At 42.5% G+C, this 16,468-nt stretch overlaps 1 protein-coding gene across 2 annotated transcripts in view; it reads right to left on the bottom strand.

Annotated features, from left to right (window-relative positions):
- PARN (poly(A)-specific ribonuclease) overlaps positions 1-16,468 on the bottom strand; it is a 128,574-nt gene that overhangs the window by 38,513 nt on the left and 73,593 nt on the right. For both annotated transcript variants that reach the window (XM_077275170.1, XM_077275169.1), the window contains exons 20-21: positions 15,319-15,405; positions 10,716-10,790 (exon numbers count right to left, since the gene is read on the bottom strand). In XM_077275170.1, the coding sequence (XP_077131285.1) occupies positions 10,716-10,790; positions 15,319-15,405 (162 nt within the window). The remainder of the gene's footprint in view (positions 1-10,715; positions 10,791-15,318; positions 15,406-16,468) is intronic.

The following is a 16,468-nucleotide window of genomic DNA, read 5'->3' on the forward strand; positions in this document are numbered from 1 at the left end:
GGTAAACCATTGTTTGGGTGCATGGCAGAGCTCGGAAGAGAAGGAGCGTAGTTTGACTTTTCAATGCAAAATTGGCTGGAATTGAAATGGGATGCCATGTTGCCTTTGGAGAGCCCCTGATATGCCTAAACATTGAAACCCCCGACAAGTGACATCATTTTGGAAAGTAGACCCCCTAAGGATCTTCTCTAGATGTGTTGTGAGAGCTTTCAACCCCCAAGTGTTTCACTACAGTTTATAACGCAGAGCAGTGAAAATAATTAAAAAAAAATTTCCACAAAAATTATTTTTTAGCCCCCAGTTTTGCATTTTCCCAAGGGTAACAGGAGACATTGGACCCCAAATGTTGTTGTGCAATTTGTCCTGAGTACGCTGATACCCCATATGTGGGGGGGAACCACCGTTTGGGTGCATGGCAGAGCTCGGAAGGGAAGGAGCGCCATTTGGAATGCAGACTTAGATGGATTGGTCTGCAGGAGTCACGTTGCATTTGCAGAGCCCCTGATGTACCTAACCAGTAGAAGCCCCCCATAAGTGACCGCATATTAGAAACTAGACCCCCCAAGGAACTTATCTAGCTGTGTTGTGAGAACTTTGAACCCCAAAGTATTTCACTACAGTTTATAATGCAGAGCCGAGAAAATAAAAAATCATTTTCCCACAAAAATGGTTTTCTAGCCCCCCAAATTTTTATTTTACCAAGGGTAACAAGAAAAATTCGACCCCAGAAGTTGTTGTCCCTTCTGTCCCGAATACGCTGATACCCCATATGTTGGGGTAAACACCTGTTTGGGCGAACGAGAGAGCTCGGAAGGGAAGGAGAACCGTTTTACTTTTTCAACGCAGAATTGGCTGGAATTGAGATCGGACGCCATGTCGTGTTTGGAGAGCCCTGATGTGCCTAAACAGTGGAAACCCCCAATCCCAACCTTACCCCTAACCACACCCCTAACCCTAATCCCAACCGTAAATGTAATCCAAACCCTAACCCCAACACTAGCCCTAACCCTAATGGGAAAATAGAAATAAACACTTTTTTAAATTTTTTTTATTTTTCCCTAATTAAGGGGGTGATGAAGGGGGGTTTGATTTACTTTTATAGCGGGTTTTTTAGCGGATTTTTATGATTGGCAGCTGTCACACACTAAAAGACGCTTTTAATTGCAAAAAAATATTTTTTGGCGTTACCACATTTTGAGAGCTATAATTTTTCCATACTTTGGTCCACAGAGTCATGTGAGATCTTGTTTTTTGCGGGACGAGTTGACGTTTTTATTGGTAACATTTTCGGGCACGTGACATTTTTTGATCGCTTTTTATTCCGATTTTTGTGAGGCAGTATGACCAAAAACCAGCTATTCATGAATTTCTTTTCTGGGGGCGTTTATACCGTTCCGCGTTTGGTAAAATGGATAAAGCAGTTTTATTCTTCGGGTCAGTACGATTACAGCGATACCTCATTTATATAATTTTTTTATGTTTTGGCGATTTTATTCGATAAAAACTATTTTATAGAAAAAAATTATTTTTGCATCGCTTTATTCTGAGGACTATAACTTATTTTTTCGCTGATGATGCTGTATGGCGGCTCGTTTTTTGCGGGACAAGATGACGTTTTCAGCGGTACCATGGTTATTTATATCTGTGTTTTTGATCGCGTGCTATTCCACTTTTTGTTCGGCAGTATGATAATAAAGCGTTGTTTTTTTGCGGTGTTCACTGAAGGGGTTAACTAGTGGGACAGTTTTATAGGTCGGGTTGTTACGGACACGGCGATACTAAATATGTGTACTTTTATTTTTTTTTATTTAGATAAAGGAATGTATTTATGGGAACAAGATCTATTTTTTTTCTTTATTTAGGAATTTTTTATTTATTTATTTTTTTTTACACATGTAAATATTTTTATTTTTTTAACTTTATAACATGATGCTCCCCCCGGGGCAATGTTATAAAGGTCAGATCGCTGATCTGACGTGCACTGCTCCTGGCTTACCAGCGCCTGCTCTGAGCAGGCGCTTGGTAAGCCACCTCCCTGCAGGACCCGGATGCAGCCCCGTGGCCATTTTGGATCCGGGGCCTGCAGGGAGGAGACGCTCGGTACAAGGTGAGCACAAAGCCTTGTACCGAGGGTCACAGGGAAGCACGCAGGGAGCCCCCTCCCTGCGCGATGCTTCCCTATGCCCCCGGAACGCTGCGATCATGTTTGATCGCAGTGTGCCAGTGGTTAATGTGCCGGGGGCGGTCCGTGACCGCTCCTGGCGCATAGTGCGGGATGTCAGCTGCGATAGTCAGCTGACAACCGGCCGCGCTCCCCCCGTGAGCGCAGCCGATCGCTATGTCGTACTATCCGTTCCTGGGAATTAAGTCCCAGGTCATCTTGATGGGATAGTACATCATATGGGATTAAGGGGTTAAATGAGAAGGTGTGCCCAAACTTTTGGTCTGTACTGTATATATGTCTATATATAAATAATATATCTATCTATCTATCTATACATACACACACAGCAATGGAGCAGTATTTGGTGTATAATGTAATGGTTTGGGACTTGTGCAAAATCCTGCACTAACAGTAGAAATGAGCTTGTAATTCAGTTCTCGATTTAATCAAACGGAGAATGCAAAAAAGGGTTAAACAATTTTTTTGAAAAGCTGCATAAGTCACGTGGAGGAGAACACAAAATATAATTCCCATACATTTTTCCTGCAGCACACCTTGCCAATGAGGCCTCAGACTGATTAATAATAATCAAACACATACATATACTGTATATATATATATATATATATATATATATATATATATATATATATATATATATATATACATACATACACACACATATATATACATATACACATATATATATACACACACACATCTATATACATATAAACACACACATCTATATACATATATACACACATATACATATATATATATATATATATATATATATATATATATATACACACACACACAAACGTATATATACACACACACATATTTATATATATTATACACAAACACTAATTTGAGAAGAGCAAAAAAGCAAAAAATAGAGTGCAGTAGGAAATAACTTGATTTAAATTAATTTAGCATAACAAAAAACAAGGTAAATTGTACAATAATATTAAACACCTACATACACACACACACACGCATACATATTATATGCACTTACATACCCATCTATGCACACACATATACACAATAAATATTTGCATATATATTTATATACGGTATATATTACTATATAGTACTTTGTGTTTGCTAACTGTGTAAGAAGGCTAATGGATGGTTAGAATACCCTTGAAAACCCTTGTGCAAGTATGTTAGCACAGCTGAAAACAGTTTGGCTGATTAGAGAACCTATAAACCTGACCTTCCTTTGAGCTAGTTGAGAATCTGGAGCATTACATCTGTTGGTTCCTTTTAACTCTCAAAATGGCCAGAAAAAAAGATCTTTCATGTGAAACTCGACAGTCTATTCTTGTTCTTAGAAATGAAGGCTATTCCATGCGAGAAATTGCCAAGAAACTGAAGATTTACTGCAACGGTGTGTACTACTCCCTTCAGAGGAGAGCACAAACAGGCTCTAACCAGAGTAAAAAGAAGTGGGAGGCCCCGCTGCACAACTGAGCAACAAGACAAGTACATTAGAGTCTGTAGTTTGAGAAATCGACACCTCACAGGTCCTCAACTGGCAGCTTCATTAAATAGTACAAGCAAAACACCAGTGTCAACGTCTACAGTGAAGAGGTGACCCCGGGATGCTGGCCTTCAGGGCAGAGTGGCAAAGAAAAAGCCATATCTGAGACTGGCTAATAAAAGGAAAAGATTAATACGGGCAAAAGAACAGAGACATTGGACAGAGGAAGTTGGAAAAAAGTGTTATGGACAGACGAATCCAAGTTGGAGGTGTTTGGATCACACAGAGGAACATTTGTGAGACTTATAACTGAAAAGATGCTGCAAGAGTGCGTGATGCCATCTGTCAAGCATGGTGGAGGTAATGTGATGGTCTGGGGTTGCTTTGGTGCTGGTAAAGTGGGAGATTTGTGCAAGGTAAAAGGGATTTTGATTAAGGAAGGCTATCACTCCATTTTGCAGCGCAATGCCATACCTTGTGGACAGCGCTTGATTGGAGCCAATTTCATCCTACAACAGGACAATGACCCAAAGCACATTTAGGGAAGACCAGGCAGCTGGTATTCTATCTGTAATGGAGTGGCCAGCGCAGTCACCAGATCTCAACCCCATTTAGCTGTTGTGGGAGCAGCTTGACCGTATGGTACGAAAAAAGTGTCCATCGAGCCAAACCAACTTGTGGGAGGGGCTTCTGGAAGCATGGGGAGAAATTTCTCCAGATTACCTGAGCAAACTAACTGCTAGAATGCCAAAGGTCTGCAATGCTGGAATTGATGCAAAGGGAGCATTCTTTGACGAAAGCAAAGTTTGAAGGAGAAATTATTTCAAATAAAAAAAATATATATATTTTTTTCCAACCTTGTCAATGTCTGGACTAGATTTTCAATTCACTTGGCAACTCATTTGATTAATAAAAGTATGAGTTTTCATGGAAAACACAACTGTCTGGGTGACACAACTTTGGAAGTGTGTGTGTGTGTGTGTGTGTGTGTGTGTGTGTGTGTGTGTGTGTGTGTGTGTGTGTGTATGTGTATGTGTATATATATATATATATATATATATATATATATATATATATATATATATATATATATATATATATATATATATATATATATATATAACCAAACACATAAGTTTGGACACACCTTCTCATTTAAAGATTTTTCTGTATGACTATGAAAATTGTACATTCACGCTGAAGGCATCAAAACTATGAATTAACACATGTGGAATTATATACCATATATACTCGAGTATAAGCCGAGATTTTCAGCCCCAAAAAATGGGCTGAAAGTGCCCCTCTCGGCTTATACTCGTCATGGAAGGCGGGAGGGGAGGGGGGGGTGTCGGCGGGTGAGGGGGAGCAACGCCTGTCAAATACTCACCTGCTCCCGGCGCTCCTGACGCTGTCCCCGTATGTCCCACGGTGTTCGGGCACTGCAGCTTCTTCCCCTGTTCAGCGGTCACTGGTACCGCTCATTAAAGTTATAAATATGGACTCCACTCCCATAGGGGTGGAGCCGCATATTCATTACTGTAATGAGCGGTGCCACGTGACCGCTCACTACAGGAAGAAGCTGCCGCTCCCGGAGACGTGGGACATGGGACATGCAGGGACCGCGTCAGGAGCAGGGGAGTATTTCATATTCACCTTTCTGCGTTCCACCGCCGCCTCAACTTCCGTGTCCTCTGCAGTGACTGTTCAGGTCAGAGGGCGCGATGACGTACTAGTGTGCGCGCCGCCCTCTGCCTGAACAGTAACTGCGGACAGACGGGACGCTGAGGAGCAGCGACTAGAGGTGAGTATGTAATTTTTTTTTTTTTTAGTGCAGCAGCATTACATGTGGCACAATGCTATATGGAGCATCTATGGGGCCATAATGAACTGTATGGAGCATCTATGGGGCCATAACTGCATGGAGCATTATATGGGTCATCTATGGGGCCATAATGAACTGCATGGAGCATTATATGGAGCATCTATGGGGCCATAAAGAACTGCATGAGCATTATATGGGGCATCTATTGGGCCATAACTGCATGGAGCATTATATGGGGCATCTATGGGGCCATAACTGCATGGAGCATTATATGGGGCATCTATGGGGCCATAAAGAACTGCATGGATCATTATATGGAGCGTCTATGGGGACATAACTGCATGGAGCATTATATGGGGCCATAAAGAACTGCATGGAGCATTATATGGGGCCATAAAGAACTGCATGGAGCATTATATGGAGCATTACTTGGAGCCATAAGGAACTGCATGGAGCATTATATGGGGCCATAAAGAACTAAATGGAGCATTATATGGGGCATCTTATGGGGCCATAAAGAACTGCATGGAGCATTATATGGGGCATATTTGTATATGGAGCATCTTATGGGGCCATAATGAACTGTATGGAGCATTATATAGGTCCTAGTTTGTATGGAGCATCATATGGGGCCATAATGAACTGTATGGAGCATTATATAGGGCTCCTGATTCAATATGGATATTCAAAAACACAACCTACTGATGTATCAATTAATTTTACTTTTATTGGTATCTATTTTTATTTTTGACATTTACCGGTAGCTGCTGCATTTTCCACCCTAGACTTATACTCGAGTCAATAATGTCTTATATTCTAGGTTCTTCAAAGTAGCCACCTTTTGCTTTGATGACTGCTTTGCACACTCTTGGCATTCTCTTGATGAGCTTCAAGAGGTAGTTACCGGAAATAGTTTTCACTTCACAGGTGTGCCCTGTCAGGTTTAATAAGTGGGATTTCTTGCCTTATAAATGGGTTTGGGACCATCAGTTGTGTTGTGCAGAAGTCTGGTGGATACACAGCTGATAGTCCTACTGAATAGACTTAGAATTTGTACTATGGCAAGAAAAAAGCAGCTAAGTAAAGAAAAATGAGTGGCCATCATTACTTTAAGGAATGACGGTCAGTCAGTCCGAAAAATTGGGAAAACTTTGAAAGTGTCCACAAGTGCAGTGGCAAAAACCATCAAGCGCTACAAAGAAACTGGCTCACATGAGGACCTCCCCAGGAAAGGAAGACCAAGAGTCACCTCTGCTTCTGAAGATAAGTTTATCCGAGTCACCAGCCTCAGAAATCGCAGGTTAACAGCAGCTCAGAATAGAGACCAGGTCAATGCCACACAGAGTTCTAGCAGCAGACACATCTCTACAACAACTGTTAAGAGGAGACTTTGTGCAGCAGGCCTTCATGGTAAAATAGCTGCTAGGAAACCACTGCTAAGGACAGGCAACAAGCAGAAGAGACTTGTTTGGGCTAAAGAACACAAGGAATGGACATTAGACCAGTGGAAATCTGTGCTTTGGTCTGATGAGTCCAAATTTGAGATCTTTGGTACCAACCACCGGGTCTTTATGTGAGACAGAAAAGGTGAACGGATGGACTCTACATGCCTGGTTCCCACCGTGAAGCATGGAGGAGGTGTGATGGTGTGGGGGTGCTTTACTGGTGACACTGTTGGGGATTTATTCAAAATTAAAGGCATACTGAACCAGCATGGCTACCACAGCATCTTGCAGCGGCATGCTATTCCGTCCGGTTTGCATTTAGTTGGACCATCATTTATTTTTTAACAGGACAATGACCCCAAACACACCTCCAGGCTGTGTAAGGTCTATTTGACCAAGAAGGAGAGTGATGGGGTGCTACGCCAGATGACCTGGCCTCCACAGTCACCAGACCTGAACCCAATCGAGATGGCTTGTGGGAGCTGGACCGCAGAGTGAAGGCAAAAGGGCCAACAAGTGCTAAGTATCTCTGGGAACTCCTTCAAGATTGTTGGAAGACCATTTCCGGTGACAACCTCTAGAAGCTCATCAAGAGAATGCCAAGAGTGTGCAAAGCAGTCATCAAAGCAAAAGGTGGCTACTTTGAAGAACCTAGAATATAAGACATATTTTCAGTTGTTTCACACTTTTTTGTTAAGTATATAATTCCACATGTGGTAATTCATAGTTTTGATGCCTTCAGTGTGATTGTACAATTTTCAGAGTCATGAAAATACAGAAAAATCTTTAAATGAGAAGGTGTGTCCAAACTTTTGGTCTGTACTGTGTGTATATTTAAAGAAAGAAAAACACAAGACACGCACATGCACCTTGCTATTATGAAGGGCTGCTTGAGAAACACTTCTATACCCAGAAGTCAAAGCATGAAGAGAAAAACTTCACTGAAGAAAAAAAAAAAAGAAAAAAAGTAATTTGACAGCACAATGCTCATGAATAGTAACACAGGGAGGTTCATTTTACCTGTGGAAACACTTAAGTATGTTTATTATTTCTAGTCTAAATGGGAATAAACTTGAGCTAAATATCGGAGCATGCTCAAAGCGTACAGTGATTAATTGCTCTGCCAAAAATGGCGAGGAGATAATATTAGACCCGGCCTCCCCACTGAGATGTTCACCAGAAGGCCAAGCAACAAGGTCCAGCACGTTCCTGGATCTATACCGCCCCCATGTGGTGGACATGCATACTCACAAGCTCACTGCTAACTAGATCATGGCTCATCTTAGAAACTCTTGGGATTAGACCTGTGGTCCCCAACATGCGGCTCATCAGCTGTACTGACCCTACAACTCCCACCATACCTCCTAGCAGTTCGGAGAAAACCGCTTCAATACTATGGAAAGAAAAAAAAAAGTAGTGGCATTGCAAGGGCTTCAAGAAGTTGCATTTAATTATTAAACTTAAAAAAAAAAAATCCTAAAGAAATGTTGGAAGCCAGGCATGTTATGGGGATTAAAAAAAAAGTTTGGTGAAGGTGGGTTAAAGAGGGTCTTTTGCTAACTCCATGCAGAAGGGGAGATGTCCGCACATGGCGACTCTTCATGGCTGGTGTGTATCCCGGGTTTCTGATAACTGGATGGCAATCACAAGAGCTGCAGGCTTATGAGAGCGCTGTGACCATCACATGCTGCAGCCATCAGAGCAATCACATGGGGAGCGGCGTAAATCATTGGACACTGCAGGAGAAACTATACTATGGGGTTTTCAATACGGACCCCGGGAAATTAAAAACAAAGTCCAGCTTCATGGTCAAAGTATTCAAAATAGTCCGTGTGACCATTAATCAGCCATGAAGAGACATGCTAGCTGCCTAAACAAGTTTAATGCAAATCAAAGGATATACACTTTAAAAAAAATAGCCAAATATAATTTATTCTACGTTTTTATTGTATTTTTAAGCAGTAACTATTTTTTTTTATATTCTCCAAAGATAATTTTTTAACATACCACAACTTATTTGTGTCCTTCTCTCCAAACACTAGGCTGCAAAGCTGTTTCAATGTCCAATTTCCGCACCTCTTTACAAGCTGCTTTCAAGTGCTGCCAAAAAAGATCCATGAACTATAGTGAAACAGTCTGTATATAAGACTTTCCCTCTGAAAACGCAGTTGTGAAGCAAACGGGCTAATACAGGGAAAGTCCTGCATACAGACTGCTTGAATATGGTGTAGGGCTCTTGCTGAGCAGCAGTTAAAAGGACAATCAAAGGCCTCATCCAGACATCCATTTATTCACGTTCGTGTTTAAACACTGTATGTGCATCATCAGCATTTTCGATCAATGTGTCAGTGTTAAATTCGTGTGTCCATTCCAAGTGCGGCGAAATTGAAAAAAAGTGCAATTCCACAATTTTTTTTTTTTTTTTAATTACCATGTTCACTAAATGCTAAAACTGACCTGCCATTATGATTCTCCAGGTCATTACAAGAACGTAGATACCTAACATGTACAGGTTCTTTTTTATTTAAGTGGTGAAAAAGAAAATGTAAAGTTTGCGTGGCGTCTCCATTTTTCGGGCTGAGTGAGGGCTTATTTTTGCGCACAGTGATGAGGATTTAATGGTTAATTATTTGAGATAGATATGAGGTTTTGATCACCTGTAATTATTGCATTTTATTGCAATGTTGCAGTGACCAAAGAAAAAACGTAATTATGGTGTTTTTATCTTTTTTCTTATTACGTTGTTTACTGATCAGATTCATTCTTTTATATTTTGATAGATCGGGTGTCCTTAACACAGCAATACCAAATTTGTGTATTTTTATTTTTTTATTTTGAATAGTGCAAAAGGGAGGATTAAAACCTTTATATTTTTTTATTTAAATTGTATTTTTTATTTTTTTTTACTTGCTTGAATAGTCTCCTTAGGAGACGTGAAGCTGCGATACTCCGATTGCTTCAACTATGCTATGTGTAGCAGAATTGCTCATAGCAGATCAGAAATGACAACCACTGGGTTCTCCTGCAGAGCCTCAGTTGTCCTGCCAACCCCATTGACGCTCCGCGATCATGTGACAGGGGCGCCGATGGAGTTAGTGATGTGTTTCCGATGTGATCGGGTCACATGCCGCTGTCAGATTGATAGCGGCATTTAACAGCCGCGGGTGGATCAAGATTCCACCTGCGGCTGTTAAAGACACATGACAGCTGATCAGGCCAGCTGTCATGTGCCTGAAAAGATGCAGGCTTCACGTCATATGTCGTGAAGGGGTTAATTAAAGTTGTATTTTAGGAGCGACCGACCCCTTTTAAACCCAAGTGTCAACAATCACACGGTCCCAAATAGGTCTATGTAGCCATGACTAACAATAACACCACATAACCGCTGCAGTCAATCATTGCCCACAGCACCAATGTCTGTATTTAGTGCACTAACCTCTGCACAATTACTGAATGATTGGCAGCTGATCATTTTTTTTTTTGTTACCTAGTTCTCTGAGTGTAGTAGGAAGTAATTTATACACAGCAGTGAATGGTTGATATAGGAAGACACTGACAAATTACTACGTGTTATGACACGGACGAGAACGTCAGCGTTAGCAATTTATGGGCGCTGAAGTAGAACCCAGGAAGGCCCCAATGCCAACCGGTTGTGGGTGGAAGCTGTGTAAACCTGGCACAGTTTCATTCCATGACATTGCAAATGTACCGGGACTGTTCCCGAAAAGTCTTGACCATCCCAGAAAATTCGGTATAGTTCACATTTATGCAAGAAGAAACATTATTCCTTACCTATCTGAACCTGATCGGTCTGAGTCAGTGTCACGAATGCTGATGTGTCATCAATCCAAGATACTTGAATTTTACCTAGAAGATCAACGGGAAGAATTAGAATCAATGCAAAAAAACTGACCTGTTGAACGTCAGATAGGCAACGAAACCCATCGTAGATTGCAACCAAATTCCTGATTCCGTGTATCGGAGGCCCTATTGGAAATGAAAGAAATAATCTCATTGTTTGCCATCACTAAGTGCTCCAATTGTCTTTGTACCCGAGCAGGTATACAGCGAGACTATCGTGATACACAGGTCCTGATGTGGCACCCCTAGTGGCAGGGTGTGTACAGCACACACTATACTGCCATACATTGCATATAAATCTACGACAATAGTATTCACTATAAAACGGAAGCGACCAGACAAACCAGAAGAGCCAATGACGAAAAGACCAGCTTCATGAGGAGCTGCAGAAGAGATCCATAGCAAAATTTAGGAAACAAGGAAAAATCCAAATCCTGCAGATCATATCAGGAGACTCCATCTTGTTTAGGGATAGTATTAAAGCAATTCAGGCCGATAACGTTAAAGTCGCAGGCAGAACACTCCACTGGGCAGGGCATTACCAAGCGCGAAAGCATTGCTTGCCAGAAGTAAATTGGGCAACTGTAGTCTCAGCTGTTGCATACTTGGAAGTCACACGAGAAAGCAGAAAATCGAGCAATTATAGTCTGCAATACTTTTTTGTTTTATTATGGAAAGTACAAGGAGACTATAGCATTACATAAGAACCTGCTCGGATTGTCTGGCCTTTCATCAGAGTCTTTGGGTGAACCAGACTAAGTCCTTTTATCCCCTACAGCGGTCTCCCTCGGTACGGGTGGAAGGAGATGGATTTCAGATCTGTCTACTCCAGCCCAGGTGGCGAAGTCATAATAACTGACCCAATGATTAGCTCATCGGTGATTATATGAAGCCACAAAGTCCATTCACATGTTGCAATTGGTCACAGTAAGTAAAAAAAAAACCCAAGACAAATCACAGTGTGCAGGTCTATGCTGTACGCCATGCAACAAAATGAAGAAATCAGCAGGTATCGGTGCAAAGCCCCCAAGTAACTACAGCAAGTCGGAGAAAGGCTCCACTGAGCAAACCCCAGATGTTGACAGGTGAAAAAACGAACCTTTTTTCTCCTGCATGCTACGAATCCCACAACCTGGAAGTTCTAACCCAACTTATCCTAGAAAGTCGGGACTTACAGGGGAGCATTAGGTGCTTTTGTGACCACTTTTTGCTAGTTGATTACTTTTCTATTTGTCACAAGTCTGAGGAGGTCCAATCTTTTCTGCAATAAGAGGGGTAGCCGCAGACCGGTGACAGGTACACTTTAAAGGGAACCTATCACCAGGTTTGGCCGATGAGCGTTACGGCCACCCCCTTTCAGGGATGATATACAGCATTCTATAATGCTGTATATTTGCCCCTGATCCGACCTGTAAGAGAAGAAAAAGAACTTTTATTATACTCAACTTCGGGGCAGTCCGGTCCGATGGGTGTCGCTCTTCTTCGTCCGGCGCCTCCCATCTTCTTGTGATGCCGCCCTCCTGTTTGCCTCAAGTGGATGACGCGTCCCTGCCTCATCGACACGCTCCCCGGAATCGCTCTCCTGCACAGGCGCACTTATCTGCCATGTTGAGGGCAGAGTAAAGTACTGCAGTGCGCAGGCACCGGGAAAGGTCAGAGAGGCCCAGCGCCTGCGCACCGCAGGAATTTCCTCTGCCCTCAACATGGCAGATAAGTACGCCTGTGCAGGAGCGCGATGCCAAGGAGCCCGAGTGGATGATGCAGGGACGTCATCCACTTGAAGCAAACAGGAGAGCGGCATCACAAGAAGATGGGAGACGCCGGACCAAGACCAGCGACGCCCATTGGACTGGACCGCATCCAGGCAAGTTATTTTTCTTCTCTTACAGGTCGGATCGGGGGCAGATATACAGCATTATAGAATGCTGTACATCAGCCCTGAAAGGGGGTGGCCATTGGCCAAACCTGGTGACAGGTTCACATTAACAGCCAGCCCCCTTCGCCCAACATTGCATCTCATTCAGCCAGGGGCAATTCCCCTAAAACAATCTTATGTTGGATCATAGCTCTTAGGCTTCAGATGTCTGTGAATCACTGTAGCTTTCACAGATACAACATGTACCCATTATAGTCTATGGTGATGTTCACGTTTTTATTTTGTTTTGCAGATCCCAGTCATGGATCAAAATTATCCATGATCAAAGTCTATGGGTCCATCTAAATCACAGACAGCACGCGGGTGGCTTTAGTGTACAATCCATGTGCTGCCCGCGATCGAGGTAGGGTTCACGCAGTTTCCTCTTAATGTGGCTTCATAGGGGGGTTATGTCTAAACCCCAGCAAAGCGTGATTTGAGCATATGTGCCAACAGGGCCATTAACTATACTGAAGCATAACAGAGCACACTTACTCCATCTGCATCTTTACCCATATACATCTACTTAAGGAGGGCAGAAAGTGTGATCTGGATGCCAGCCTCCAATAGGCATATAAACCCGAAAATGATAGACAGAGGCCTGTGCTTTTACATGTAAGAAAAATCACGGATGTCTGAATAAGGCCTAATAGTGTTGCAAAGTTCGTTGAAGCTTTAGGCTTGTAGGGCAGCGGCATGCAATAGGTGGCACTGGCGGGACTAGTGCAGACTGTCTTTCTGGGGGGAGATCCAATTTGCATATTGATTGGCAAAACTTGAAATCCCCATCAGAAGACTGGGATGCAGACACACTCGCCTCATGCGATGTGTCAGTGACTGGTGAGCTGCGCACTGCTAGATCATTAGTATTGCACGCATTCTTACTGTGTTTGAACGCGCTCCAGGAGGTCATTATCCCAAAACTCATCAATATAAAATTTCAAAATGTCGAGCCTAAGCCTATTTCAATAAAACTGTACTTATGCAGACCTCTCGCAGTACAGGCCCCCTAAACTTTCCTTTACATTGCTGTGGAATACAACAGTAAATTGAGAATGTCAGACCGCTAATGTAATCAGAACAAAATATGTCTAAGACGTAAAAGATTAGGTTGCACAGGCTCAGGCGTGAGCCAACTTTCGTAAAGAAATCCTATATTCCAGATGAGGAGATGAAATATTCAGTGCAACAGCAAAGTGGAATATGGCCTCCAGCTGGGGTATGCCTAATATTTTTTTAATTGCACATTTATATTGCTTTGATTCCTAAAATTTCCAGAAGAAAGGCGCTGAATATACGCAGACACACTGACCTAAGATGTTCCCATAAGATATGACACTCACTTGGTTCAAGTACCAATATTTCTTTACAAATACATAATTGGAGCTCCATTTGTTACGCCTGTTCTCCGCTTACAATCTGTAAATGGGCTCCAGATTATTCACCGCTGTAACATTGTGTAGCCTATAGCCAGAGGAGTAGGCATACGGAACACAAGAATAATTAAAGGGGTACATTTATGGCATAACCACAGGGTAATACATGTGCCACCTCCGTGACTCTCACTTACGGCAAGGAAGGAGATACATGCTGGCTGTTTCTATAGGTTACATGCACAGCGCCTTCTTATTGCCCACCTCTTTGTGACAGCCTCCTTACCAGGGGATGACCACTCGACAATGGTGCCGATCCAGTAACGGAAGTTTTGTTACCCTTAAGACACACATGAAACTAAGCACACGGTCATAAAGGATACTTAGCCCCTATAAGAAGCAAGCCGTTAGTGAGAATCCGTCAGTAGGATCAACCCTCCTAAGCCGTCTATACGGGAGTATAGGTTATGGGAAGCTGAATACAATGAAACCTTCATATCTGTGATCCGATGTCTCACTTCAGAGAAATCTTTGTTTTTTACATGTAAATGAGCTGTTATGATCTATGGGCCGAACATGGATCTCCCTGAGAATCTGCCTCCAGAGATTATTTTAAAATTAAAGGGGACGTTACCAGTGTGAGACACGTAGATGCGGAGAGCAGACTGTCAGTTATTACATGTCTCACGCTGGTAACACCCCCTCTTATTTAAAATAATCTTTGGAGGCAGATTCTCAGGGAGATCTATGTCCGACCCATAGATCTTAACAGCTCATTTACTTATTCCAGGGAAATCCACGGTTTTCTTTTAAGTTATTGGATTGTAGATATAAAAGGCATCAGTTTATTCAACTTTCTATGACCATACAGACGGTTTAGGAGGGTTGATCCCACTGACAGATTCCCATTAATGTAGCAATTGTTGCTTTTACTAGCCAGAAAAAGCATTTTATGCAATATACAAATTAGGGTGCTCAATGCACACTTGTCGTGCCCAAAAGCTCAGGGCGCCCCGAAACCCCTTGAATTGTCATACCTCACCGTCTCCCTATATGTTGAGTGCCAAAACAGAAACATTGGTGCCGCACACGGACAGGCAAGGCGTCCCAAATTATGTTCCCTGTGTTTGAAGGGCTGATCTTCAGTGGGGTGATATGGATGAGTATACAACAGTACTGGCACACAGGCGAGATGACAAGGGAAGGTAAGAAACACCCCCACTGGAGATTTACAAACAGGTCTTACCAAAGGCATTGAACAGCTGGTAAAGGTCACTGGATTTCCATTCTTTTGGAAATGTCACGTGGAGGACGTTATCTCGTTTAGGAAGCACTGAAATACAGAATAACACATTTTACACTCAGCTTTACATTTTTTTTTAATTGTTAAAACATATCCAACAAACATGCAGTTAATGCATACCTATCACCCCAAAACCCAGAGTGAAAGCAATATTTTACTGCCCATATCCCCAACTACCCCTTCTTAAAAGCTCCATTGAGTGAGTAATTTGAATCCACAGGTGTGTCACGGAAAATTTTTATCATGTGGGAAAAATACAACATATTTACCACTAAAATGGTAAGTTACCAGCAATTTTTTTGTATACAAGGGGTATTGGGTGAACCTAAACATTAGGTCACACAAATTTTCCCACGTGTGGAACTATCCCCCCTCACATATTGTCAAAAACTACTGTGGCAAAGCTTAGGAGGAAGAAGCACTGTTTGACTTTGGTAGCGCAGATTTTGAGGGCACTATCTGCAGATTCCTTAAGTTACTAAAACAGAAGAAAAAAAAAGCAAAAGCGAAGTCAGACTGTTTGGGACATTGGAAGAATGACTGTCCGGACAAGAAAAAGGTGAGTGTTAGCCAGAGTCCTGTGCCTGCAAACTGTAAAGCATCCGGAGACCATTCATGTGTGGAGGGGCTTTCCATCCATGGAGGGGACTCACTCACTATTTTGCCTAAGAATGGTGCCATGACTAAAGAATGGGATCTAATCATCCAAGATCAACTTCTCCCAAACATCCAGGAGCAATTTTATCATGAACACTCATTTTTTCCAGCTTGATAGAGACCATGTTACAAAGCAACAGTGGTAACTCTGATAAATGGCTCAGTGAACAAAACATTTACATGTCAGTACTGTGGATGTGATGTGGAGACATGTGAAGCCCTGTCACCACTGTGGATGTGATGTGGAGACATGTGAAGTCCTGCCACCACTGTGGATGTGATGTGGAGACATGTGGAGCCCTGTCACCACTGTGGATGTGATGTGGAGACATGTGAAGCCCTGTCACCACTGTGGATGTGATGTGGAGACATGTGAAGTCCTGCCACCACTGTGGATGTGATGTGGGGACATGTGGAGCCCTGCCACCACTGTGGA

Source organism: Ranitomeya variabilis, chromosome 7 (assembly GCF_051348905.1).
Source record: "Ranitomeya variabilis isolate aRanVar5 chromosome 7, aRanVar5.hap1, whole genome shotgun sequence".
NCBI lineage: Eukaryota > Metazoa > Chordata > Amphibia > Anura > Dendrobatidae > Ranitomeya > Ranitomeya variabilis.